This window comes from Salvelinus fontinalis, chromosome 37 (assembly GCF_029448725.1).
Source record: "Salvelinus fontinalis isolate EN_2023a chromosome 37, ASM2944872v1, whole genome shotgun sequence".
NCBI lineage: Eukaryota > Metazoa > Chordata > Actinopteri > Salmoniformes > Salmonidae > Salvelinus > Salvelinus fontinalis.
This window is the reverse complement of record NC_074701.1, coordinates 28,971,943-28,999,381: the sequence shown is the minus strand read 5'-3', so window position 1 is coordinate 28,999,381 and position 27,439 is coordinate 28,971,943. Positions and strand designations below refer to the sequence as shown.

General features: G+C 49.3%; 1 protein-coding gene across 9 annotated transcripts in view; it reads left to right on the top strand.

Annotated features, from left to right (window-relative positions):
* Positions 1–27,439, top strand: part of LOC129836479 (mitogen-activated protein kinase kinase kinase kinase 3-like) — a 97,134-nt gene that overhangs the window by 51,324 nt on the left and 18,371 nt on the right. For 6 of the 9 annotated variants that reach the window (XM_055902730.1, XM_055902735.1, XM_055902731.1 and 3 more), the window contains 13 exons: positions 1,488–1,578; positions 1,846–1,910; positions 2,272–2,327; positions 2,411–2,458; positions 2,571–2,613; positions 2,888–2,960; positions 3,187–3,318; positions 3,430–3,492; positions 13,468–13,549; positions 13,699–13,815; positions 17,808–17,886; positions 18,593–18,651; positions 19,037–19,099. In XM_055902730.1, coding sequence (XP_055758705.1) covers positions 1,488–1,578; positions 1,846–1,910; positions 2,272–2,327; positions 2,411–2,458; positions 2,571–2,613; positions 2,888–2,960; positions 3,187–3,318; positions 3,430–3,492; positions 13,468–13,549; positions 13,699–13,815; positions 17,808–17,886; positions 18,593–18,651; positions 19,037–19,099 — 971 coding nt within the window. The remainder of the gene's footprint in view (positions 1–1,487; positions 1,579–1,845; positions 1,911–2,271; positions 2,328–2,410; positions 2,459–2,570; positions 2,614–2,887; positions 2,961–3,186; positions 3,319–3,429; positions 3,493–13,467; positions 13,550–13,698; positions 13,816–17,807; positions 17,887–18,592; positions 18,652–19,036; positions 19,100–27,439) is intronic. The other 3 variants (XM_055902733.1, XM_055902738.1, XM_055902732.1) reach the window with 1 other exon arrangement.

Below are 27,439 nucleotides of genomic sequence, written 5' to 3'. Positions count from 1 at the left end.
ATCTTCGACGCAGAATCAAGCTGTCATGCTGCAGCGTCCGGGTGTAAACACTGGTTTAGCTGGATGATATAGCCTAGCCTACCATGTGATAGCACTTAGCAAGCTGTGTGGCTCTATCCCTGCTCAGGGCGCTAGCAGGATATAGGTAGTTATGCAAGGATTAATCATTTGGCCATTGACCCACATGAATTCATAGCAGGTTTTAGTGACTGGAAAGGGATAAACCTCTATGCATAACTTGTTTTTAAGGCTTACGTGAACGATTGCAGCTCTATGCCTTTTTGTCCACTGTGTTTCTACACTTCCTGTCAATATAGCTGCTGGGGCCTTGGGTCAGACTCATTACCATAGTAACAGAGATTTGCTTTCGCGGTATGGGTCAGGAAGGGCACTAATTTGCTTCGACAGTCACATATCTGAGGGGCTCGACACCCAGATAAAACCTTGAAAGCCACAGCCAGGGTATCCATCAGACGGTAGAACTTCACCTCGGTGTCAGAGCTCGAAGGGTGCAAAGGTAATCTTGATCCATGGACTATGTAAGCCTATGTATGCTAAGCCTATGTATGCAGAAGCCAACTCTACAATATTCACCCACAGCCATTCTTAATGTTGTCAAAAGCAATCTGTCAGAGATGGTTCTGAGTGTGGATGGATGCAAGTGTCTCACTGATTTCACTTTTACAGTATAGATGAAGCAACTGAAACAGTAATTTTACATTTGAATAAGATATATTTTTAAGCTGGCACACCACTGAAATGATTGTCTTTTTAGCTATTTTATCCATGCTGAGGTGTGCTGTCATTTCATATAAGCCTGGGCTCTTAGACATGTCCCAGTGTTTGAAGGCGTTCTAAAATAGCTGGATTTGATGCAGTTAGCGCTGCTTTCAATTACTGCATCAATATATTTCCTGTAGACACTACAGCCTCCACTAGCGCACAACCTAATGATGATCAAAACAAGTTCTATCATGTTTACCATCTGCTTGAATTTGAAAAGATTTCATGTCTTGGTGTCTGTATGTTGCGACGAATGCTTGGCTGTGTTGGTCTGGTAGCCGTGTCTGTTTATGCTTAAGCTAGCTTTTCTATCGTTGTATGGCATGAGAACAACCTGTCACGTGGATGTGGCTAAAGCACAAACAGATCTAGCCACCAGGCTAATGCTTTATGGCCTGAACATGATCTAGCCACCAGGCTAATGCTTTATGGCCTGAACATGATCTAGCCACCAGGCTAATGCTTTATGGCCTGAACATGATCTAGCCACCAGGCTAATGCTTTATGGCCTGAACATGATCTAGCCACCAGGCTAGTGCTTTGTGGCCTGAACATGATCTAGCCACCAGGCTAGTGCTTTGTGGCCTGAACATGATCTAGCCACCAGGCTAATGCTTTATGGCCTGAACATGATCTAGCCACCAGGCTAGTGCTTTGTGGCCTGAACATGTAACTGATCGGATGACTGACTGTTTGATTAACAGGTGAGGACTTTGAGGTGGTGCAGCAGGAGATCATTGTGATGAAGGACTGCAAACACTCCAACATCGTGGCCTACTTCGGCAGCTATCTCCGGTAAGACTGACATACTGATAGATCCGGTATGGATAGACAGTTTTACAACTCTCTGAAGTTGGACTCAAATGATACAGATATTTCAGGCATGAAATTGTCTATGTTGTCGTTTTGCAAAATTTAAAGTACAGCTAAAATGTCCGTCTTTGGTCTAATCGAGACTTGTTGTCTGATTGATGCTGTGAGTCGTGCTGTCCCAGTCTTGCTATATTGTGGTCTGTTGAGAGGGATATTGACAGTGAGTGTATCACTTCCCTTCTCCTTCAGGAGAGATAAATTATGGATCAGCATGGAGTACTGCGGAGGAGGATCTCTGCAGGATATTTATCACGGTAGGACACACACACACACACACACACACACACACATAGTCTCTTCAAGCACACACCCATTCCCACATTCACAAAGTCACTCACACTGTGGTGACCTATGCATTCACCCATGCTCACAGTCACCCTAATAGAATAGCTGTGTTTTCATCTAAAAACAGACCATAAAGCACAATAGATGAAAGCTTGTTACAATCAATATCCACACTCTTTCTACTCTCCCACTTAAGCTGTCATAGCCAGCCAGCACAGTAAATAGCACTCGTAAGTCAAACATCTGGTGTTGATCTCAAACTTGTGTATGAAATGCTTCAGATACTTTGCCTTGCTCTTAAATTCTGCCCTCTTTCTCCCTCCTCTCCAGTGACTGGGCCTCTGTCCGAGTCTCAGATTGCGTATATGTCACGGGAAACCCTTCAGGTACGTTTTTTCCCCCTGCTGACGTGTGAATCTAGGGGTCAGATTGACTAAGAATTTGTGATATGTTGTTTTCTCCCTTACAGGGTTTGTACTATCTCCACAACAAAGGCAAAATGCACAGAGACATTAAGGTAATGCCATGTCAATGATGGCAATAAGCGTGCTTTCAAGTAGAGTCGATTGACTTTCAAACCTTGTTTGGTGTGGTTATTTTTTGCCTGACCCTATAACTTTTTCTCATAGGGAGCAAATATTCTATTGACAGACAACGGCTATGTGAAATTAGGTAAGGTCTTGGACAACCATTGCTTTCCCATCAACCAGATATCAGTTCCCAAAGCCTCACCTTGACTACTTAGGCTGCGTTCACACAGGCAGCCCAATTCAGATATTTTTTTGCCACTAATTGGTCTTTTGGCCAATCACATCAGATCTTTTCAAATCAGATCTGGCTAGAGCCTGTCTAAACGCAGCCTAAGCTACCTACTGTATTAGAATAAGATCTCACAATACCTCTATCTTTTGCTAATTTTCTCTTAATTTCCCCTCTTTCTCCTTAGCTGACTTTGGTGTATCAGCACAGATCACTGCCACGCTGGCTAAGAGGAAGTCCTTCATTGGAACTCCATACTGGTGAGCTTCACCCCTGGTCCCTCCCCTCGGTGTCACACTCTGGATGGGCTCTGACATGATGGTGTGGTTAATTGACTTATTGATCTAAGGATGTGACAGACCATTCATATTGCTCTGGACAGTGTTATGATTAGTGTTATGGCTGGAATTGATTGACTCACAATGATTAATTGGTTCATGACTGATGTTAAGTACTCTTCTATTTCTTCCCTCTCCCTCCTCTCAGGATGGCTCCAGAGGTGGCAGCAGTGGAGAGGAAGGGAGGCTACAACCAGCTGTGTGATATCTGGGCCGTGGGCATCACTGCCATTGAGCTGGCAGAGCTGCAGCCTCCTATGTTTGACCTGCACCCCATGAGGTAGTATGTGTGCTGGGGGATGTGTGAATGAAGCCTTGACAATGTGATGTGATGCTGGATATTTCTTGTACTTTTTGTTCTACCAACCAAGTCTATTCTCTTACTTTCCAGGGCCCTTTTCTTGATGACAAAGAGTAATTTCCAGCCGCCCAAATTGAAAGACAAAGTGAAGTGGTAAGTGTTCATGTTCTCCTCTGTGAATAGCAGGGATTGGAAACTGTTCAGGGAACAGAACTGAAAACCGGAAAAGATCAAACATTTTCAAGGAACGGAACCTGGAATGAAAGTGATCAGTACTGGAATGAAACCATTATTTAAAAGGCTGGGAACTGGTTAATTTACATTTTAGTCATTTAGCAGAAGCTCTTATCCATAGCGACTTGTCGTAGTGCGTGCATACATTTTCATGCTTTTCTCCCCCGTACTGGTCCCCCGTGGGAATCGAACCCACAACCCCATGCTCTACCAACTGAGACACACGGGAACGTTCTTTACGTTCCAGGCATTTTTTCTAGTCCCACAAAAAAATGCAACAAAGCGCCTATGCAAAGTCCTCACTCTGTCACTCAGAAACATATGTCTGCAAGCTGAAAATGTTTGTCTGTGTATGTGCATGTTTAGGCTACTGTATCCCCTTCCCCCTCTGAAGCATAGGCTACTGTGGCCCCTCCCCCCTCTGAAGCATAGGCTACTGTATCCCCTCCCCCCTCTGAAGCATAGGCTACTGTATCCCCTCCCCCCTCTGAAGCATAGGCTACTGTATCCCCTTCCCCCTCTGAAGCATAGGCTACTGTATCCCCCTCCCCCTCTGAAGCATAGGCTACTGTATCCCCTCCCCCTCTGAAGCATAGGCTACTGTATCCCCTTCCCCCTCTGAAGCATAGGCTACTGTATCCCCTTCCCCCTCTGAAGCATAGGCTACTGTATCCCCCTCCCCCTCTGAAGCATAGGCTACTGTATCCCCTCCCCCTCTGAAGCATAGGCTACTGTATCCCCTTCCCCCTCTGAAGCATAGGCTACTGTATCCCCTTCCCCCTCTGAAGCATAGGCTACTGTATCCCCTTCCCCCTCTGAAGCATAGGCTACTGTATCCCCCTCCCCCTCTGAAGCATAGGCTACTGTATCCCCTCCCCCTCTGAAGCATAGGCTACTGTATCCCCTTCCCCCTCTGAAGCATAGGCTACTGTATCCCCTCCCCCCTCTGAAGCATAGGCTACTGTATCCCCTTCCCCCTCTGAAGCATAGGCTACTGTATCCCCTCCCCCCTCTGAAGCATAGGCTACTGTGGCCCCTTCCCCCTCTGAAGCATAGGCTACTGTATCCCCTTCCCCCTCTGAAGCATAGGCTACTGTATCCCCTTCCCCCTCTGAAGCATAGGCTACTGTATCCCCTCCCCCTCTGAAGCATAGGCTACTGTATCCCCTCCCCCCTCTGAAGCATAGGCTACTGTATCCCCTCCCCCCTCTGAAGCATAGGCTACTGTATCCCCTTCCCCCTCTGAAGCATAGGCTACTGTATCCCCTCCCCCCTCTGAAGCATAGGCTACTGTATCCCCTTCCCCCTCTGAAGCATAGGCTACTGTATCCCCTCCCCCCTCTGAAGCATAGGCTACTGTGGCCCCTTCCCCCTCTGAAGCATAGGCTACTGTATCCCCTTCCCCCTCTGAAGCATAGGCTACTGTATCCCCTTCCCCCTCTGAAGCATAGGCTACTGTATCCCCTCCCCCCTCTGAAGCATAGGCTACTGTGGCCCCTTCCCCCTCTGAAGCATAGGCTACTGTATCCCCTTCCCCCTCTGAAGCATAGGCTACTGTATCCCCTTCCCCCTCTGAAGCATAGGCTACTATGGCCCCTTCCCCCTCTGAAGCATAGGCTACTGTATCCCCTTCCCCCTCTGAAGCATAGTCTACTGTATCCCCTCCCCCCTCTGAAGCATAGGCTACTATGGCCCCTTCCCCCTCTGAAGCATAGGCTACTGTATCCCCTTCCCCCTCTGAAGCATAGTCTACTGTATCCCCTTCCCCCTCTGAAGCATAGGCTACTATGGCCCCTTCCCCCTCTGAAGCATAGGCTACTGTATCCCCTTCCCCCTCCGAAGCATAGGCTACTATGGCCCCTTCCCCCTCTGAAGCATAGGCTACTGTATCCCCTTCCCCCTCCGAAGCATAGGCTACTGTGGCCCCTCCCCCTCTGAAGCATAGGCTACTGTATCCCCTTCCCCCTCCGAAGCATAGGCTACTGTGGCCCCTCCCCCTCTGAAGCATAGGCTACTATGGCCCCTTCCCCCTCTGAAGCATAGGCTACTGTATCCCCTCCCCCCTCTGAAGCATAGGCTACTGTGGCCCCTCCCCCCTCTGAAGCATAGGCTACTGTGGCCCCTTCCCCCTCCGAAGCATAGGCTACTATGGCCCCTTCCCCCTCTGAAGCATAGGCTACTGTATCCCCTCCCCCCTCTGAAGCATAGGCTACTGTGGCCCCTTCCCCCTCCGAAGCATAGGCTACTATGGCCCCTCCCCCTCCGAAGCATAGGCTACTGTATCCCCTCCCCCCTCTGAAGCATAGGCTACTGTATCCCCTTCCCCCTCTGAAGCATAGGCTACTGTATCCCCTCCCCCCTCTGAAGCATAGGCTACTGTGGCCCCTTCCCCCTCTGAAGCATAGGCTACTGTATCCCCTTCCCCCTCTGAAGCATAGGCTACTGTATCCCCTTCCCCCTCTGAAGCATAGGCTACTATGGCCCCTTCCCCCTCTGAAGCATAGGCTACTGTATCCCCTTCCCCCTCTGAAGCATAGTCTACTGTATCCCCTCCCCCCTCTGAAGCATAGGCTACTATGGCCCCTTCCCCCTCTGAAGCATAGGCTACTGTATCCCCTTCCCCCTCTGAAGCATAGTCTACTGTATCCCCTTCCCCCTCTGAAGCATAGGCTACTATGGCCCCTTCCCCCTCTGAAGCATAGGCTACTGTATCCCCTTCCCCCTCCGAAGCATAGGCTACTATGGCCCCTTCCCCCTCTGAAGCATAGGCTACTGTATCCCCTTCCCCCTCCGAAGCATAGGCTACTGTGGCCCCTCCCCCTCTGAAGCATAGGCTACTGTATCCCCTTCCCCCTCCGAAGCATAGGCTACTGTGGCCCCTCCCCCTCTGAAGCATAGGCTACTATGGCCCCTTCCCCCTCTGAAGCATAGGCTACTGTATCCCCTCCCCCCTCTGAAGCATAGGCTACTGTGGCCCCTCCCCCCTCTGAAGCATAGGCTACTGTGGCCCCTTCCCCCTCCGAAGCATAGGCTACTATGGCCCCTTCCCCCTCTGAAGCATAGGCTACTGTATCCCCTCCCCCCTCTGAAGCATAGGCTACTGTGGCCCCTTCCCCCTCCGAAGCATAGGCTACTATGGCCCCTCCCCCTCCGAAGCATAGGCTACTGTATCCCCTCCCCCCTCTGAAGCATAGGCTACTATGGCCCCTCCCCCTCTGAAGCATAGGCTACTGTGGCCCCTCCCCCCTCTGAAGCATAGGCTACTGTGGCCCCTCCCCCCTCTGAAGCATAGGCTACTGTATCCCCTTCCCCCTCTGAAGCATAGGCTACTGTATCCCCTCCCCCCTCTGAAGCATAGGCTACTGTATCCCCTTCCCCCTCTGAAGCATAGGCTACTGTATCCCCTCCCCCCTCTGAAGCATAGGCTACTGAATCCCCTCCCCCCTCTGAAGCATAGGCTACTGTATCCCCTTCCCCCTCCGAAGCATAGGCTACTGTGGCCCCTCCCCCTCTGAAGCATAGGCTACTGTATCCCCTTCCCCCTCCGAAGCATAGGCTACTGTGGCCCCTCCCCCTCTGAAGCATAGGCTACTATGGCCCCTTCCCCCTCTGAAGCATAGGCTACTGTATCCCCTCCCCCCTCTGAAGCATAGGCTACTGTGGCCCCTCCCCCTCTGAAGCATAGGCTACTGTGGCCCCTTCCCCCTCTGAAGCATAGGCTACTGTATCCCCTTCCCCCTCTGAAGCATAGGCTACTGTATCCCCTTCCCCCTCTGAAGCATAGGCTACTATGGCCCCTTCCCCCTCTGAAGCATAGGCTACTGTATCCCCTTCCCCCTCTGAAGCATAGTCTACTGTATCCCCTCCCCCCTCTGAAGCATAGGCTACTATGGCCCCTTCCCCCTCTGAAGCATAGGCTACTGTATCCCCTTCCCCCTCTGAAGCATAGTCTACTGTATCCCCTTCCCCCTCTGAAGCATAGGCTACTATGGCCCCTTCCCCCTCTGAAGCATAGGCTACTGTATCCCCTTCCCCCTCCGAAGCATAGGCTACTATGGCCCCTTCCCCCTCTGAAGCATAGGCTACTGTATCCCCTTCCCCCTCCGAAGCATAGGCTACTGTGGCCCCTCCCCCTCTGAAGCATAGGCTACTGTATCCCCTTCCCCCTCCGAAGCATAGGCTACTGTGGCCCCTCCCCCTCTGAAGCATAGGCTACTATGGCCCCTTCCCCCTCTGAAGCATAGGCTACTGTATCCCCTCCCCCCTCTGAAGCATAGGCTACTGTGGCCCCTCCCCCCTCTGAAGCATAGGCTACTGTATCCCCTCCCCCCTCTGAAGCATAGGCTACTGTGGCCCCTTCCCCCTCCGAAGCATAGGCTACTATGGCCCCTCCCCCTCCGAAGCATAGGCTACTGTATCCCCTCCCCCCTCTGAAGCATAGGCTACTATGGCCCCTCCCCCTCTGAAGCATAGGCTACTGTGGCCCCTCCCCCCTCTGAAGCATAGGCTACTGTGGCCCCTCCCCCCTCTGAAGCATAGGCTACTGTATCCCCTCCCCCCTCTAAAGCATAGCCTACTGTATCCCCTCCCCCCTCTGAAGCATAGGCTACTGTATCCCCTCCCCCCTCTGAAGCATAGTCTACTGTATCCCCTCCCCCCTCTGAAGCATAGCCTACTGTATCCCCTCCCCCCTCTGAAGCATAGGCTACTGTATCCCCTCCCCCTCTGAAGCATAGTCTACTGTATCCCCTTCCCCATCTGAAGCATAGGCTACTATGGCCCCTTCCCCCTCTGAAGCATAGGCTACTGTAGCCCCCTCCCCCTCTGAAGCATAGGCTACTATGGCCCCTTCCCCCTCTGAAGCATAGGCTACTGTATCCCCTTCCCCCTCTGAAGCATAGTCTACTGTATCCCCTTCCCCCTCTGAAGCATAGGCTACTATGGCCCCTTCCCCCTCTGAAGCATAGGCTACTGTATCCCCTTCCCCCTCCGAAGCATAGGCTACTATGGCCCCTTCCCCCTCTGAAGCATAGGCTACTGTATCCCCTTCCCCCTCCGAAGCATAGGCTACTATGGCCCCTTCCCCCTCTGAAGCATAGGCTACTGTATCCCCTTCCCCCTCCGAAGCATAGGCTACTATGGCCCCTTCCCCCTCTGAAGCATAGGCTACTGTATCCCCTTCCCCCTCCGAAGCATAGGCTACTGTGGCCCCTCCCCCTCTGAAGCATAGGCTACTGTATCCCCTTCCCCCTCCGAAGCATAGGCTACTGTGGCCCCTCCCCCTCTGAAGCATAGGCTACTATGGCCCCTTCCCCCTCTGAAGCATAGGCTACTGTATCCCCTCCCCCCTCTGAAGCATAGGCTACTGTGGCCCCTCCCCCCTCTGAAGCATAGGCTACTGTATCCCCTCCCCCCTCTGAAGCATAGGCTACTGTGGCCCCTTCCCCCTCCGAAGCATAGGCTACTATGGCCCCTCCCCCTCCGAAGCATAGGCTACTGTATCCCCTCCCCCCTCTGAAGCATAGGCTACTATGGCCCCTCCCCCTCTGAAGCATAGGCTACTGTGGCCCCTCCCCCCTCTGAAGCATAGGCTACTGTGGCCCCTCCCCCCTCTGAAGCATAGGCTACTGTATCCCCTCCCCCCTCTAAAGCATAGCCTACTGTATCCCCTCCCCCCTCTGAAGCATAGGCTACTGTATCCCCTCCCCCCTCTGAAGCATAGTCTACTGTATCCCCTCCCCCCTCTGAAGCATAGCCTACTGTATCCCCTCCCCCCTCTGAAGCATAGGCTACTGTATCCCCTCCCCCTCTGAAGCATAGTCTACTGTATCCCCTTCCCCATCTGAAGCATAGGCTACTATGGCCCCTTCCCCCTCTGAAGCATAGGCTACTGTAGCCCCCTCCCCCTCTGAAGCATAGGCTACTATGGCCCCTTCCCCCTCTGAAGCATAGGCTACTGTATCCCCTTCCCCCTCTGAAGCATAGTCTACTGTATCCCCTTCCCCCTCTGAAGCATAGGCTACTATGGCCCCTTCCCCCTCTGAAGCATAGGCTACTGTATCCCCTTCCCCCTCCGAAGCATAGGCTACTATGGCCCCTTCCCCCTCTGAAGCATAGGCTACTGTATCCCCTTCCCCCTCCGAAGCATAGGCTACTATGGCCCCTTCCCCCTCTGAAGCATAGGCTACTGTATCCCCTTCCCCCTCCGAAGCATAGGCTACTATGGCCCCTTCCCCCTCTGAAGCATAGGCTACTGTATCCCCTCCCCCCTCTGAAGCATAGGCTACTGTGGCCCCTCCCCCTCTGAAGCATAGGCTACTGTATCCCCTCCCCCCTCTGAAGCATAGGCTACTGTGGCCCCTCCCCCCTCTGAAGCATAGGCTACTGTGGCCCCTTCCCCCTCCGAAGCATAGGCTACTATGGCCCCTTCCCCCTCTGAAGCATAGGCTACTGTATCCCCTCCCCCCTCTGAAGCATAGGCTACTGTGGCCCCTTCCCCCTCCGAAGCATAGGCTACTATGGCCCCTCCCCCTCCGAAGCATAGGCTACTGTATCCCCTCCCCCCTCTGAAGCATAGGCTACTATGGCCCCTCCCCCTCTGAAGCATAGGCTACTGTGGCCCCTCCCCCCTCTGAAGCATAGGCTACTGTGGCCCCTCCCCCCTCTGAAGCATAGGCTACTGTATCCCCTCCCCCCTCTGAAGCATAGCCTACTGTATCCCCTCCCCCCTCTGAAGCATAGGCTACTGTATCCCCTCCCCCCTCTGAAGCATAGTCTACTGTATCCCCTCCCCCCTCTGAAGCATAGCCTACTGTATCCCCTCCCCCCTCTGAAGCATAGGCTACTGTATCCCCTCCCCCATCTGAAGCATAGGCTACTGTATCCCCTCCCCCCTCTGAAGCATAGGCTACTGTATCCCCTCCCCCCTCTGAAGCATAGGCTACTGTGGCCCCTTCCCCCTCCGAAGCATAGGCTACTATGGCCCCTCCCCCTCCGAAGCATAGGCTACTGTATCCCCTCCCCCCTCTGAAGCATAGGCTACTATGGCCCCTCCCCCTCTGAAGCATAGGCTACTGTGGCCCCTCCCCCCTCTGAAGCATAGGCTACTGTGGCCCCTCCCCCCTCTGAAGCATAGGCTACTGTATCCCCTCCCCCCTCTGAAGCATAGCCTACTGTATCCCCTCCCCCCTCTGAAGCATAGGCTACTGTATCCCCTCCCCCCTCTGAAGCATAGTCTACTGTATCCCCTCCCCCCTCTGAAGCATAGCCTACTGTATCCCCTCCCCCCTCTGAAGCATAGGCTACTGTATCCCCTCCCCCATCTGAAGCATAGGCTACTGTATCCCCTCCCCCCTCTGAAGCATAGGCTACTGTATCCCCTCCCCCCTCTGAAGCATAGGCTACTGTATCCCCTCCCCCCTCTGAAGCATAGGCTACTGTATCCCCTCCCCCCTCTGAAGCATAGGCTACTGAATCCCCTCCCCCCTCTGAAGCATAGGCTACTGAATCCCCTCCCCCCTCTGAAGCATAGGCTACTGTATCCCCTCTCCCATCTGAAGCATAGGCTACTGTATTCCCTCCCTCTGAAGCATAGGCTACTGTATACCCTCCCCCCTCTGAAGCATAGGCTACTGTATCCCCTCCCCCCTCTGAAGCATAGGCTACTGAATCCCCTCCCCCCTCTGAAGCATATGCTACTGAATCCCCTCCCCCCTCTGAAGCATATGCTACTGTATCCCCTCCCCCCTCTGAAGCATAGGCTACTGTATCCCCCCCCCCCCCGCTGAAGCATAGGCTACTGTATCCCCTCCCCCCTCTGAAGCATAGGCTACTGTATCCCCTCCCCCCTCTGAAGCATAGGCTACTGTATCCCCTCCCCCCTCTGAAGCATAGCCTACTGTAGCCCCTCCCCCCTCTGAAGCATAGGCTACTGTAGCCCCTCCCCCCTCTGAAGCATAGGCTACTGTAGCCTCTCCCCCCTCTGAAGCATAGGCTACTGTATCCCCTCCCCCCTCTGAAGCATAGGCTACTGTAGCCCCTCCCCCCTCTGAAGCATAGGCTACTGTACTGACATTGCAATCGTGACTCAGAAGATAGGGAGAGAGATTTTTTATTAACTAGAGAAGAATGAATGAACTTTTTCAATGCTAGTTACGGATATTATAGGCCAGTGCTCTCAACCCTCTTCCTGGAGAGCTACCGTCCTGTAGGTTTTCACTCTAACCCTAATCTATCACCCATGATTCTAATAATTAGCTAGTTGATGAATTTAACCAGGTTAGTTACAACTGGGGTTGGATTGAAAACCTACAGGGTAGCTCTCCAGGAACTGGGTTGGAGAGCCCTGCTATAGGCCTAGTTATCACGGTTCATGTTGGATTTATTAACTTCAAGAAGGCGAGATGTTTTATTAATTCTGGTGCCACTCTGCACACACAATCTTGTTAGCTAGCTAGCTCAAAGGACATTCAAAGTTCCTCCATAGAAGCGACAAGTATAAATCTGTGACTCTAATTCAGATAATCCATGTCTGACGATGCCAAGTAGAGTTTGACACAGGAACAGGACTCTGGAGGGTCTGTGGGGATTCTGTCAGGAATTCAAGTGAAGTTCTGTGAAGTTCGGGACAGGATCAACAGTCATCAGGAACGGGCAGTACAGGAAGAGTTATAAACTGAGTTTTTTGCGCGTAAATATGTCATGTGTGGAGCATTTTGTAAAAACACCAACTGTGTAGGCTTGGCCTAATATAGTTTACTTAATAAAAATAAATACGAAATAAATTGTAAATTTCCCCCTTCTGTCGGCTCACTCTCGCACCTTCCTCCAGTAATACATGGCTTGTAAGAAATGCTGCTGTTTAAACAACTAAGTTATCAACTGGAGGGTGGGACACGCGGCCTGAAGCAGTATACCTGCTCTACTCACTTTACCGTCAAGACCAATTCTTTGTGTATTTAACTAAACCCGTGCCTTCTGCGGTGAAGAGGGAAATAACAATAGATTGACTTATGCAGTACTGCCGCTCAGGTTTTTTAATGTTCATGTTGTAAATGTTAATGGGTTGTAAATGTTCATATGTGGGCAGTGCTCAGCTGGAGGCTACAGATTTATGCCGGTGCTGTTATGTGCAGACCATCCTGCTGGGGTCTCTGTCCTCATCATCCAGCCTTAATCGATATACATTTAGGTCATTAAGAATGTGCTCTGATCCAGAGAGACTTAGGCCTACAGTCAGTGCATTTAACTGAAATAGGTAAGACAACCACATCACAGTCGCATATTGCATTACTGAAATAATTTTCAATACTTCCTAATTCTGCGTCCACAAATGAGCACGGGGCGGGAGTGATTTTTATCGGGACGGGACAGGAAAGTTCTGGGGTTATAAAACTGTTGCGGGATCAGGACAGTACAGGGGAAAAAATGACGGGACAAGCATTGCCCACATATTAATACATTTTCACTCCCATATCAATCTCTAATTCCCAGTGCTTCAAGCCTCCTCCTCAAACCGCTCTCGCTCTCTCCCCACCTGCTAAATTCCAGACGCTTCTTGCGCCAAAGACTACACTTGTCTGTCCATCACGCGTGTTAACAACCAGATTGCCTGCTCTATGCGTGCTGATTGGTGAAGTCATTTAATGAGCTAAATGTAAACTGTTGGATTTCACAGGTTACAAAAGGAACAATATAAACCGTAACTTTTTGGGGGTTCCAACTTTATTTTGCTGGTCGGAACAGTGGAACGGAACCCCCAAAATTGTGATTCTGTTCAGAATGAAACAATTGGAAAATAATTTAGGTTCCAACCCCTGATTTTTTAATTCATACTGTATTACAATCATAAATGCTCTAACATGTATCTGTTTGTTCTGTCTCCTCCTATGAAAGGGGAAATAATTTCCATCATTTTGTCAAATTGTCCCTGACGAAAAATCCCAAGAAGAGGCCAACAGCAGAGAAACTGTTACAGGTACCCCCAGTCTAAATGGAAACACTAGATTTCAGTGTCTGTCAAGAAAACATGTTAACCAGCCAATCATTGATTACCAGTTTAGAGAAGTGGAAATGCATTGGCCACCCTGTAGGCCGTGACCTCACATCCTCTTCCTGTGTCCACAGCACCCATTTGTGTCACAGCCTCTCAGTCGAACCCTGGCCATCGAGCTGCTGGACAAAGCCAACAACCCAGACCACACCACATACAATGACTTTGATGATGACGACCCTGAACCAGAGGTACAGTCACCACCCCAACCTTTACAGCTCCAGTTTTATCCAATCAAATGGCAGAATGAAGACTGACACCTGTCCTCATTGGTCGTACCATCGTTCTGATCTCTTTACTGTCCGAGTTCTACATATTTTCTCTCTCCTCCATTATCCCTCTCTCTGCTCCTTCCTCAGTTTAAGTATAGGGGCCACTTCCTTCCCATCACCCCTGGTGCTCGACGAGCTCCTCGCTTTGCCATTCGCAAGAAGGTACCAGTGTGGCCTGCAATAGAACTGCACCAGTACCTTGGTGATCAGTACCTGTAGTAACAGAGCACTAACTAACACCAATCTGTGTGTGCTCAGGTAGACTGGACCTTGTCAATGAACCCTGCTCATGGAGTTGATGTTACTTACTTTGTTCAATCTATCTGCATGTGGGATTTTGAAGATTGTGTTTTAGGCGTGAATCGGCTTTTTTTATTTGACCAGGTAAGTTGACTGAGAGCACATTCTCATTTACAGCAACGACCTGGGGAATAGTTACAGGGGAGAGGAATGAGCCAATTGTAAACTGGTGACAGTATGAGGGCTAGATTGGGGAATTTATCCAGGACACCAGGGTTAACACCCCTACTCTTACAATAAGTGCCATGGGATCTTTAGTGACCACAGAGAGTCAGGACACCTGTTTAACGTCCCATCCAAAATATAGCACCCTACACAGGGAAATGTCCCCAATCACTGCACTGGGGAAAGAGTGCCTCCTTCTGGCCCTCCAACACCACTTCCAGCAGTGTCTGGTCTCCCATCCAGGGACCAACTCTGCTTAGCTTCAGAAGCAAGCCAACAGTGGGATGCAGAGTGGTGCTGGCACAGGGTGGTATGCTGCTGGCGCAGGGTGGTATGCTGCTGGCGCAGGGTGGTATGCTGCTGGCGCAGGGTGGTATGCTGCTGGCGCAAGGTGGTATGCTGCTGGCGCAAGGTGGTATGCTGCTGGCGCAAGGTGGTATGCTGCTGCCGCAGGGTGGTATGCTGCTGCCGCAGGGTGGTATGCTGCTGGCGCAGGGTGGTATGCTGCTGGCGCAAGGTGGTATGCTGCTGGCGCAGGGTGGCATGCTGCTGGCGCAAGGTGGCATGCTGCTGGCGCAGGGTGGCATGCTGCTGGCGCAGGGTGGTATGCTGCTGGCGCAAGGTGGTATGCTGCTGGCGCAGGGTGGTATGCTGCTGGCGCAAGGTGGTATGCTGCTGGCGCAGGGTGGTAGGCTGCTGGCGCAAGGTGGTATGCTGCTGGCGCAAGGTGGTATGCTGCTGGCGCAAGGTGGTATGCTGCTGGCGCAAGGTGGTATGCTGCTGGCGCAAGGTGGTATGCTGCTGGCGCAAGGTGGTATGCTGCTGGCGCAGGGTGGTATGCTGCTGGCGCAAGGTGGTATGCTGCTGGCTACATGCAGTTAAACTGAGAATAAGTTACTCCCAGCTCAAACATGCCTTCTATTGTTTTTGTACATTGGTTTGTTAAAGCTAATCCTAACAGGCTTGTGATTTGTCTGGCTATGTGCTAGGCCATGGGTGTGTGTAGTGCATGAACATGCATATAGTAACTAGAACTTGTTAGGTATGCTGAGGTGAGGTCGAGCTGCGGGGTTCTAGCTATATGTAGTGTGTATATATCAGTATGTGTTTCATCTCACAAGAAGACTGGTAAAGGAAACTTCCACGAAAGTCAATGGATGACGTGTGAATTTGAGCTCCTTGATCTGCATCTGTTGTCTCCTGCTGCCTTGCGTTGCCATGGTTTAATTGCCTGTTTGCAGTGTGGTCTGTCTTTGCTCTGTTCTGTTGCTGCCGTGGATGCGGAGAAGTTGTTGTGACTGACTGGGCCATTGTTCTAATTTTCCCTGACTTATAGGTCAGAGATCAGAACAGTTTCAGTCCCTTCAAATATACACATCTTAGTGACAGTAAATTCTCTGGGATGCTCAGCACTCCTTTTCCCTCACAGAGGTTGAATGATGTTTTTGTTAGATGATGAAGTTTGCACAGGATTTAATAGTACTACTGTACAGGATTTAATAGTACTACTGTACAGGATTTAATAGTACTACTGTACAGGAGTTAATAGTACTACTGTACAGGATTTAATAGTACTACTGTACAGGATTTAATAGTACTACTGTACAGGAGTTAATAGTACTACTGTACAGGATTTAATAGTACTACTGTACAGGATTTAATAGTACTACTGTACAGAATTTAATAGTACTACTGTACAGTTATTGGACTGAGAAATGACACTAATTTAAGCGTTATTGTAATTTTAAGCATTATAAGTTGGGTTAAGGTTATGTGTGCGTGATTATGATGATGTGTGTATATGTACAGTTGAAGTCGGAAGTTTACATACACCTTAGCCAAATACATTTAAACTCAGTTTTTCACAATTCCTGACATTTAATCAGAGTAAAATTCCCTGTCTTAGGTAAGTTAGGATCACCACTTTATTTTAAGAATGTGAAATGTAATAGTAGAGAGAAGGATTTATTTCAGATTTTAAATTCTTTCATCACATTCCCAGTGGGTCAGAAGTTTACATACACTCAATTAGTATTTGGTAGCATTGCCTTTAAATTGTTTAACTTGGGTCAAACGTTTCAGGTAGCCTTCCACAATAAGTTGGGTGAATTTTGGCCCATTCCTCCTGACAGAGCTGGTGTAACTGAGTCAGGTTTGTAGGCCTCCTTGCTCGCACACACTTTTTCAGTTCTGCCCACATATTTTCTATTGGATTGAGGTCAGGGCTTTGTGAGCCACTCCAATACCTTGATTTTGTTGTCCTTAAGCCATTTTGCCACAACTTTGGAAGTATGCTTGGGGTCATTGTCCATTTAGAAGACCCATTTGCAACCAAGTTTTAACTTTCTGACTGATGTCTTGAGATGGTGCTTCAATATATCCACATACTTTTCCATCCTCATGATGCCATCTATTTTGTGAAGTGCACCTTGCAGCAAAGCACACCCACAACATGATGCTGCCACCCCCGTGCTTCACGGTTGGGATGGTGTTCTTCGGCTCGCAAGCCTCCTCTTTTTTCCTCCAAACATAACGATGGTCATTATGGCCAAACAGTTCTATGTTTGTTTCATCAGACCAGAGGACATTTCTCCTAAATGTATGATCTTTGTCCCCATGTGCAGTTGCAAACCGTAGCCTGGCTTTTTTATGGTGGTTTTGGAGCAGTGGCTTCTTCCTTGCTGAGCGGCCTTTCAGGTTATGTCGATATAGGACTCGTTTTACTGTGGATATAGATACTTTTGTACTTGTTTCCTCCAGCATCTTCACAAGGTCCTTTGCTGTTGTTCTGGGATTGATTTACACTTTTCGCACCAAAGTACGTTCCTCTCTAGGAGACAGAACGTCTCCTTCCTCGCCTTCCTGAAAAGGTATGAAGGTTGCGTGGTCCCATGGTGTTTATACTTGCGTACTATTGTTTGTACAGATGAACATGGTAACTTCAGGTGTTTGGAAATTGCTCCCAAGGATGAACCAGACCTGCGGTCTACAATTTTTTCCCTGAGGTCTTGGCTGATTTCTTTTGATTTTCCCATGATGGCAAGCAAAGAGACACTGAGTTTGAAGGTAGGCCTTGAAATACATCCACAGGTACACCTCCAATTGACTCAAATTATGTCAATTAGCCTATCAGAAGCTTCTAAAGCCATGACATCATTTTCTGGAATTTTCCAAACTGTTTAAAGGCACAGTCAACTTAGTGTATGTAAACTTCTGACCTACTGGAATTGTGATACAGTGAATTATAAGTGAAATAATCTGTCTGTAAACAATTGTTGGAAAAAGGACTTGTCATGCACAAAGTAGATGTCCTAACCGACTTGTCAAAACTGCGGTTTGTTGACAAGAAATTTGTGGAGTAGTTGGAAAAACACGTTTTAATGACTCCAACCTAAGTGTATGTGTCTTGGATATTTAAGTCTTCTATTCTGTTTTCTTCCTGACAGTCTCCAGTGTCTGTTCCCCATCGGATTCGCTCCACCAGCAGGAGCACCAGGGAAGGGAAGACGCTGTCTGAGATCACCTGTAAGTGTCTGTGTGACTGGACCAGTTTCCCGGACCCAGATTGAGGCGACTCCTGGACTACAAAGCATGCTTAGTGGAGAATCACCATTGAATGTGCAATTTAGTCTAGGGCAAGGCTGACTCTGTGTGGCTGTGGTGGATTCAGTTTTATCACAGTCTGTGGTTATTGGCAGTGTGCTTAATCTGTGGTGTGGAGTGACTGACACATTCATTTCTTTGTGAGTTCATGGTAATCACAGTTTAGTGAACCTCTGTCTGTCAGGATTAACGTTGGCATGAGTATAATCTACTCTTTTCAGCTTCCACAGATGAACGGCTCCTCAAACCATGCAGTGAAGGAGCGCGCACACACACACACACACACACACTCCTCTGTTAAAGTACCTCAACACTCACTCATCTATCTCTACCTGCAGCTGTACAGTTACACCCGTCTCTCTCTCTCTCTCTCTCTCTATTGCTCTCTCTCTCTCTTGCTCTCTCTTGCTCTCTCTCTCTCTCTCTCTCTCTCTCTCTCTCTCTCTCTCTCTATTTCTCTCTCTCTCTCTTGCTCTCTCTCTCTCTCTCTCTCTCTCTCTCTCTCTCTCTCTCTCTCTCTCTCTCTATTGCTCTCTCTCTCTCTTGCTCTCTCTCTCTCTCTCTATTGCTCGCGCTCTCTCTCTATTGCTCGCTCTCTCTCTCTCTATTGCTCGCTCTCTCTCCCTAGTTGGCCAGGTGAAGTTTGACCCCCCGTTGAGGAAGGAGACAGAGCCCCATCATGAGCTGGTGAGTAGCCTGGTCCTGCAGTGTCCCCCTGATACCACTGTGTCGGTGCCATAACAGGAAGAAACAAACATAGATAGGCCCCATTAGCTGAGACTCTGAGGCTAAAGTTTAAATCCCAATTAATGCATTTCTGATCTCAAGTCTTCCATATTATCAATGTCCCAGTGTAGCATATTCCCTGTCCTTTTTTCTCCTAAATGTGTGTGAATGCGCCCCTGGCTGAGGTTTCAGTGCAGGGTTCGTACGACATGCATGGCCACCCCTCTTCTCATCCCTCACTCCCTAACCTCTCTTATCCATCCTCTCCCCTGCTTTAATCCCTTTCTCTGATTGGATGGCATTAACTTTGAATTAACGGGTCTTTCTCACTCTGCCTGTTGAACAGCCCGACTCTGACCCTTTTTTGGACTGTGCAGAAGAGCTGTACTACACGGCGAGATCTAATCTGGTATTTTCCCACATCTCTCCATTTCTTATTCTGGGTCGTCTCTCTTCTTCTTAACGCTTAAATGTCCTCTTTCAGTTTGCCTTGTCTCTTTCGTGGTTCTTTTGAGTGTCTAAGTTTGATGGATGTCAGTAACTGTTTGTTAATTTGTGTCTTTGAAGCCGTCTTCACCTCATTGGCTGTTTCTGTTGTTATTCTGGTCTTATGTTGGTTGTTATTTGAACTTATGGTCTTCAACCACACAACCTGTTAGACCTCACCAGCACATCTAAGGCTCTAGAGAGAGAGGAATGGAGGGATGGTTCGAAACTGTATAGAGGGAGAGGAATGGAGGGATGGGCGAAAACTGTATAGAGGGAGAGGAATGGAGGGGAACTGTATAGAGGGAGAGGAATGGAGAGATGGGGGAAAACTGTATAGAGGGATGGGGGAAAACTGTATAGAGGGAGAGGAATGGAGGGATGGGGGGGAAAACTGTATAGAGGGAGAGGAATGGAGGGATGGGGGAAAACTGTATAGAGGGGGGATGGGGGAAAACTGTATAGAGGGAGAGGAATGGAGGGATGGGGGAAAACTGTATAGAGGGAGAGGAATGGAGGGATGGGGAGGAAAACTGTATAGAGGGGGGGATGGGGGAAAACTGTATAGAGGGAGAGGAATGGAGGGATGGGGAAAAACTGTATAGAGGGATGGGGGAAAACTGTATAGAGGGAGAGGAATGGAGGGATGGGGGGAAAACTGTATAGAGGGGGGGATGGGGGAAAACTGTATAGAGGGAGAGGAATGGAGGGATGGGGGAAAACTGTATAGAGGGGGGGATGGGGGAAAACTGTATAGAGGGAGAGGAATGGAGGGATGGGGGAAAACTGTATAGAGGGAGAGGAATGGAGAGATGGGGGAAAACTGTATAGAGGGGGGGATGGGGGAAAACTGTATAGAGGGAGAGGAATGGAGGGATGGGGGAAAACTGTATAGAGGGAGAGGAATGGAGAGAAGGGGGAAAACTGTATAGAGGGGGGGATGGGGGAAAACTGTATAGAGGGGGGGATGGGGGAAAACTGTATAGAGGGAGAGGAATGGAGGGATGGGGGAAAACTGTATAGAGGGAGAGGAATGGAGAGATGGGGGAAAACTGTATAGAGGGATGGGGGAAAACTGTATAGAGGGAGAGGAATGGAGGGATGGGGGGGGAAACTGTATAGAGGGGGGGATGGGGGAAAACTGTATAGAGTGAGAGGAATGGAGGGATGGGGGAAAACTGTATAGAGGGAGAGGAATGGAGAGATGGGGGAAAACTGTATAGAGGGGGGGATGGGGGAAAACTGTATAGAGGGAGAGGAATGGAGAGATGGGGGGAAACTGTATAGAGGGGGGGATGGGGGAAAACTGTATAGAGTGAGAGGAATGGAGGGATGGGGGAAAACTGTATAGAGGGAGAGGAATGGAGAGATGGGGGAAAACTGTATAGAGGGGGGGATGGGGGAAAACTGTATAGAGGGAGAGGAATGGAGGGATGGGGGAAAACTGTATAGAGGGGGGATGGGGGAAAACTGTATAGAGGGAGAGGAATGGAGAGATGGGGGAAAACTGTATAGAGGGAGGGATGGGGGGGAAAACTGTATAGAGGGGGGGATGGGGGAAAACTGTATAGAGGGAGAGGAATGGAGGGATGGGGGAAAACTGTATAGAGGGAGAGGAATGGAGAGATGGGGGAAAACTGTATAGAGGGATGGGGGAAAACTGTATAGAGGGAGAGGAATGGAGGGATGGGGGGGGAAACTGTATAGAGGGGGGATGGGGGAAAACTGTATAGAGGGAGAGGAATGGAGGGATGGGGAAAAACTGTATAGAGGGAGAGGAATGGAGGGATGGGCGAAAACTGTATAGAGGGAGAGGAATGGAGGGATGGGGGAAAACTGTATAGAAGGATGGGGGAAAACTGTAAAGAGGGAGAGGAATGGAGGGATGGGGAAAAACTGTATAGAGGGATGGGGGAAAACTGTATAGAGGGAGAGTAATGGAGGGATGGGGGGGAAACTGTATAGAGGGAGAGGAATGGAGGGATGGGGGAAAACTGTATAGAGGGAGAGTAATTGAGGGATGGGGGGAAAACTGTATAGAGGGAGAGGAATGGAGAGATGGGGGAAAACTGTATAGAGGGATGGGGGAAAACTGTATAGAGGGAGAGGAATGGAGGGATGGGGAGGAAAACTGTATAGAGGGAGAGGAATGGAGGGATGGGGGAAAACTGTATAGAGAGGGAGGGATGGGGAAAAACTGTATAGAGGGAGGGATGGGGGAAAACTGTATAGAGGGAGAGGAATGGAGGGATGGGGGAAAACTGTATAGAGGGGGGATGGGGAAAAACTGTATAGAGGGAGGGATGGAGGGATGGGGGAAAACTGTATAGAGGGAGGGATGGAGGGATGGGGGAAAACTGTATAGAGAGGGAGGGATGGGGAAAAACTGTATAGAGGGAGGGATGGAGGGATGGGGGAAACTGTATAGAGGGAGAGGAATGGAGGGATGGGGGAAAACTGTATAGAGGGAGAGGAATGGAGAGATGGGGGAAAACTGTATAGAGGGATGGGGGAAAACTGTATAGAGGGAGAGGAATGGAGGGATGGGGGGGAAAACTGTATAGAGGGATGGGGGAAAACTGTATAGAGGGAGAGGGATGGGGAAAAACTGTATAGAGGGATGGGGGAAAACTGTATAGAGGGAGAGTAATGGAGGGATGGGGGGGAAAACTGTATAGAGGGAGAGGAATGGAGGGATGGGGGAAACTGTATAGAGGGGGAGGAATGGAGAGATGGGGGAAAACTGTATAGAGGGGGAGGACTGGAGAGATGGGGGAAAACTGTATAGAGGGATGGGGGAAAACTGTATAGAGGGAGAGTAATGGAGGGATGGGGGAAAACTGTATAGAGGGATGGGGGAAAACTGTATAGAGGGAGAGTAATGGAGGGATGGGGGGGGAAACTGTATAGAGGGAGAGGAATGGAGAGATGGGGGAAAACTGTATAGAGGGATGGGGGAAAACTGTATAGAGGGAGAGGAATGGAGGGATGGGGGGGAAAACTGTATAGAGGGGGATGGAGGGATGGAGGAAAACTGTATAGAGAGGGAGGGATGGGGAAAAACTGTATAGAGGGAGAGGAATGGAGGGATGGGGGAAAACTGTATAGAGAGGGAGGGATGGGGGAAAACTGTATAGAGAGGGAGGGATGGGGGAAGACCTGTATAGAGAGGGAGGGATGGGGGAAGACCTGTATAGAGGGAGAGGAATGGAGAGATGGGGGAAGAACTGTATAGAGGGATGAATGGAGGGATGGGGGAAGAACTGTATAGAGGGAGGGATGGGGAAAACTGTATAGAGGGGGGGATGGGGGAAAACTGTATAGAGGGAGAGGAATGGAGGGATGGGGGAAAACTGTATAGAGAGGGAGGGATGGGGGAAACTGTATAGAGAGGGAGGGATGGGGGAAGACCTGTATAGAGAGGGAGGGATGGGGGAAGACCTGTATAGAGGGAGAGGAATGGAGAGATGGGGGAAGAACTGTATAGAGGGATGAATGGAGGGATGGGGGAAGAACTGTATAGAGGGAGGGATGGGGAAAACTGTATAGAGGGGGGGATGGGGGAAAACTGTATAGAGGGAGAGGAATGGAGGGATGGGGAAAAACTGTATAGAGGGAGGGATGGGGAAAAACTGTATAGAGAGGGAGGGATGGGGAGAAACTTTATAGAGGGAGGGATGGGGGAAAACTGTATAGAGGGAGAGGGATGGGGGAAAACTGTATAGAGAGGGGGGGATGGGGAGAAACTTAATAGAGGGAGGGATGGGGGAAAACTGTATAGAGGGAGAGGGATGGGGGAAAACTGTATAGAGAGGGAGGGATGGGGAGAAACTGTATAGAGAGGGAGGGATGGGGAGAAACTGTATAGAGGGAGGGATGGGGAGAAACTGTATAGAGGGAGGGATGGGGAGAAACTGTATAGAGAGGGAGGGATGGGGAGAAACTGTATAGAGAGGGAGGGATGGGGAGAAACTGTATAGAGGGAGGGATGGGGAGAAACTGTATAGAGGGAGGGATGGGGAAAAACTGTATAGAGGGATGGATGGGGAGAAACTGTATAGAGGGAGAGGGATGGGGAAAAACTGTATAGAGAGGGAGGGATGGGGAGAAACTGTATAGAGGGAGGGATGGGGAGAAACTGTATAGAGGGAGGGATGGGGAGAAACTGTATAGAGGGAGAGGGATGGGGAAAAACTGTATAGAGAGGGAGGGATGGGGAGAAACTGTATAGAGAGGGAGGGATGGGGAGAAACTGTATAGAGGGAGGGATGGGGAGAAACTGTATAGAGGGAGGGATGGGGAAAAACTGTATAGAGAGGGAGGGATGGGGAGAAACTGTATAGAGGGAGGGATGGAGGGATGGGGGAAAACTGTATAGAGGGAGGGATGGGGAGAAACTGTATAGAGAGGGAGGGATGGGGAGAAACTGTATAGAGGGAGGGATGGGGAGAAACTGTATAGAGGGATGGGGAAAAACTGTATAGAGAGGGAGGGATGGGGAGAAACTGTATAGAGGGAGGGATGGAGGGATGGGGGAAAACTGTATAGAGGGAGGGATGGGGAGAAACTGTAGAGGGAGGGATGGGGAGAAACTGTATAGAGAGGGAGGGATGGGGAAAAACTGTAGAGAGAGGGAGGGATGGGGAGAAACTGTAGAGAGAGGGAGGGATGGGGAGAAACTGTATAGAGAGGGAGGGATGGGGAGAAACTGTATAGAGAGGGAGGGATGGGGAAAAACTGTATAGAGAGGGAGGGATGGGGAAAAACTGTATAGAGAGGGAGGGATGGGGAAAAACTGTATAGAGAGGGAGGGATGGGGAGAAACTGTATAGAGAGGGAGGGATGGGGAAAAACTGTATAGAGAGGGAGGGATGGGGAAAAACTGTATAGAGAGGGAGGGATGGGGAGAAACTGTATAGAAGGAGAGGAATGGAGGGATGGGGAAAAACTGTATAGAGGGATGGATGGGGGAAAACTGTATAGAGAGAGGGATGGAGGGATGGGGGAAAACTGTATAGAGAGGGATGGAGGGATGGGGGAAAACTGTATAGAGAGAGGGATGGAGGGATGGAGGGATGGAGGAAAACTGTATAGAGGGATGGGGGATGGGGGAAAACTGTATAGAGAGAGGGATGGAGGGATGGGGGAAAACTGTATAAAGAGAGGGATGGGGGAAAACTGTATAGAGAGAGGGATGGAGGGATGGGGGAAAACTGTATAGAGGGATGGAGGGATGGGGGGAAACTGTATAGAGAGAGGGATGGAGGGATGGGGGAAAACTGTATAGAGAGAGGGATGGAGGGATGGGGGAAAACTGTATAGAGGGATGGGGGAAAACTGTATAGAGAGAGGGATGGAGGGATGGGGGAAAACTGTATAGAGGGATGGGGGGAAACTGTATAGAGAGAGGGATGGGGGAAAACTGTATAGAGAGAGGGATGGAGGGATGGGGGAAAACTGTATAGAGGGATGGAGGGATGGGGGGAAACTGTATAGAGAGAGGGATGGAGGGATGGAGGAAAACTTTTATAGAGAGAGAGGGAGTGGAATGGAGATAGAGGGATGATATACAGTCGTGGCCAAAAGTTTTGAGAATGACACAAATATTAATTTTCACAAAGTCTGCTGCCTCAGTTTGTATGATGGCAATTTGCATATACTCCAGAATGTTATGAAGAGTGATCAGATGAATTGCAATTAATTGCAAAGTCCCTCTTTGCCATGCAAATGAACTGAATCCCCCAAAAAACATTTCCACTGCATTTCAGCCCTGCCGCAAAAGGACCAGCTGACATCATGTCAGTGATTCTATCATTAACACAGGTGTGAGTGTTGATGAGGACAAGGCTGGAGATCACTCTGTCATGCTGATTGAGTTCGAATTACAAACTGGATGCTTCAAAAGGAGGGTGGTGCTTGGAATCCTTGTTCTTCCTCTGTCATCCACGGTTATCTGCAAGGAAACATGTGCCGTCATCATTGCTTTTCACAAAAAGGGCTTCACAGGAAAGGATATTGCTGCCAGTAAGATTGCAACTAAATCAACCATTTATCGGATCGTCAAGAACTTCAAGGAGAGCGGTTCAATTGTTGTGAAGAAGGCTTCAGGGCGCCCAAGAAAGTCCAGCAAGCGCCAGGACCATCTCCTAAAGTTGATTCAGCTGCGGGATCGGGGCACCACCAGTACAGAGCTTGCTCAGGAATGGTAGCAGGCAGGTGTGAGTGCATCTGCATGCACAGTGAGGCAAAGACTTTTGGAGGATGGCCTGGTGTCAAGAAGGGCAGCAAAGAAGCCACTTCTCTCCAGGAAAAACATCAGGGACAGACTGATATTCTGCAAAAGGTACAGGGATTGGACTGCTGAGGAATGGGGTCAAGTCATTTTCTTTGATATATCCCCTTTCTTTGATATATCCCCTTTGTTTGGGGCATCCGGAAAAAAGCTTGTCCGGAGAAGACGAGGTGAGCGCTACCATCAGTCCTGTGTCATGCCAACAGTAAAGCATGTGTGGGGTTGCTTCTCAGCCAAGGGAGTGGGCTCACTCACAATTTCGCCTAAGAACACAGCCATGAATAAAGAATGGTACCAACACATGCTCCGAGAACAACTTCTCTCAACCATCCAGGAACAGTTTGGTGACAAACAATGCCTTTTCCAGCATGATGGAGCACCTTGCCATAAGGCAAAAGTGATAAGTGGCTCGGGGAACAAAACATCAATATTTTGGGCCCTTGGCCAGGAAACTCCCCTGACCTTAATCCCATTGAGAACTTGTGGTCAATCCTCAAGAGGCGGGTGAACAAACAAAAACCCACAAATTCTGACAAACTCCAAGCATTGATTATGCAAGAATGGGCTGCCATCAGTCAGGATGTGGCCCAGAAGTTAATTGACAGCATGCCAGGGCGGATTGCAGAGGTCTTGAAAAAGAAGGGTCAACACTGCAAATATTGACTCTTTGCATCAACTTCATGTAATTGTCAATAAAGCCTTTGACACTTATGAAATGCTTGTAATTATACTTCAGTTTTCCATAGTAACATCTGACAAAAATATCTAAAGACACTGAAGCAGCAAAAATTTGTGGAAATTAATATTTGTGTCATTCTCAACTTTTGGCCACGACTGTACTATAGGGAGAGAGATGTCTCTGTACAGCAGAGAGATGGATGAACCTCCTCATAGGGAAGACCTGTGTGACTGACTTGGACCCCTGAGGCCATGGCCTATTAGAGCGGGAACAGATCAAGCCCTACTTTGCCATTACCAGTCCCCCCTGTCTCCTTCTGCCAAATATTACTGCTGACTCAGACCACGGACTCCACAGTCACAGTTAAACTTGTTAGACCTCATTTCTTTCGCTCATATGAATACTGGGGGATTTGTTGACGTGACTGAGGCAGCAGGATATGGCAGTTTGTTAGCATAAATAAGAATATGTTAGCTGAGCTCTCTTTGGCTTAATGCAGTATGGCTGTCAATTTGCGGTGTGTTGGTCCGTAGGAGTCACTTAGCTGTGAAGGGGGAATACCGCTATCTATATCCTGACTGGAAAAATTGACATGTCCTCTGATCTGAGGGACCCGCAATTAGGGTTGCAAAGGGTCGGAAACTTTCTGGTAAACTTCCAAATTTCTTCCGGATATTTTTCATGGGAAGTTGAGCCCTGGAACTTTGGGAATTTTGCTTAAATTCATCAAAAACATTATCTTATAACAGTGAACCTTTTTTGTGGGATACACATAAGGCAATTCTAGGTCTTGTGGCATATTTTGGTTAAACTATCCGCAATTCAATGGAATTGCAACCCTCTGCATGAACAGTGCGTTCTTCCATCACATGTGCAGCTGATTCTCAAGATCTTGCACATTAATGAGATGCTATTGAGCCCACACTACTACGCTGTCTGAGCCAAGGACTACATGCTTTCTGGTAAGTTTTGATTACAATACTGGGTGGGGTGAATATATTTTATGACATACATGATTTGTTGTTAACTAGTAAATAGTAGCCTACAGCAAAGTGTGTTTAAATCATTTCTAACTTATTAACAATTTACGCTAGTTTGTTTTTGCTACCATGTGTGTTTTTGCTTGCTTGAGCCTGCTAACTGAGGATTGTTAATTCACCTGTTTCCATATATGTTTAATAAAAAATGTTCTTAAAAGTATCTTACAAAGGAGTTGTTTAATCTAACTGCTTAACTATTTATCTGTACATGGAATTGTATTTGGTTTTTATTTACTAATTTATTTCTAATCT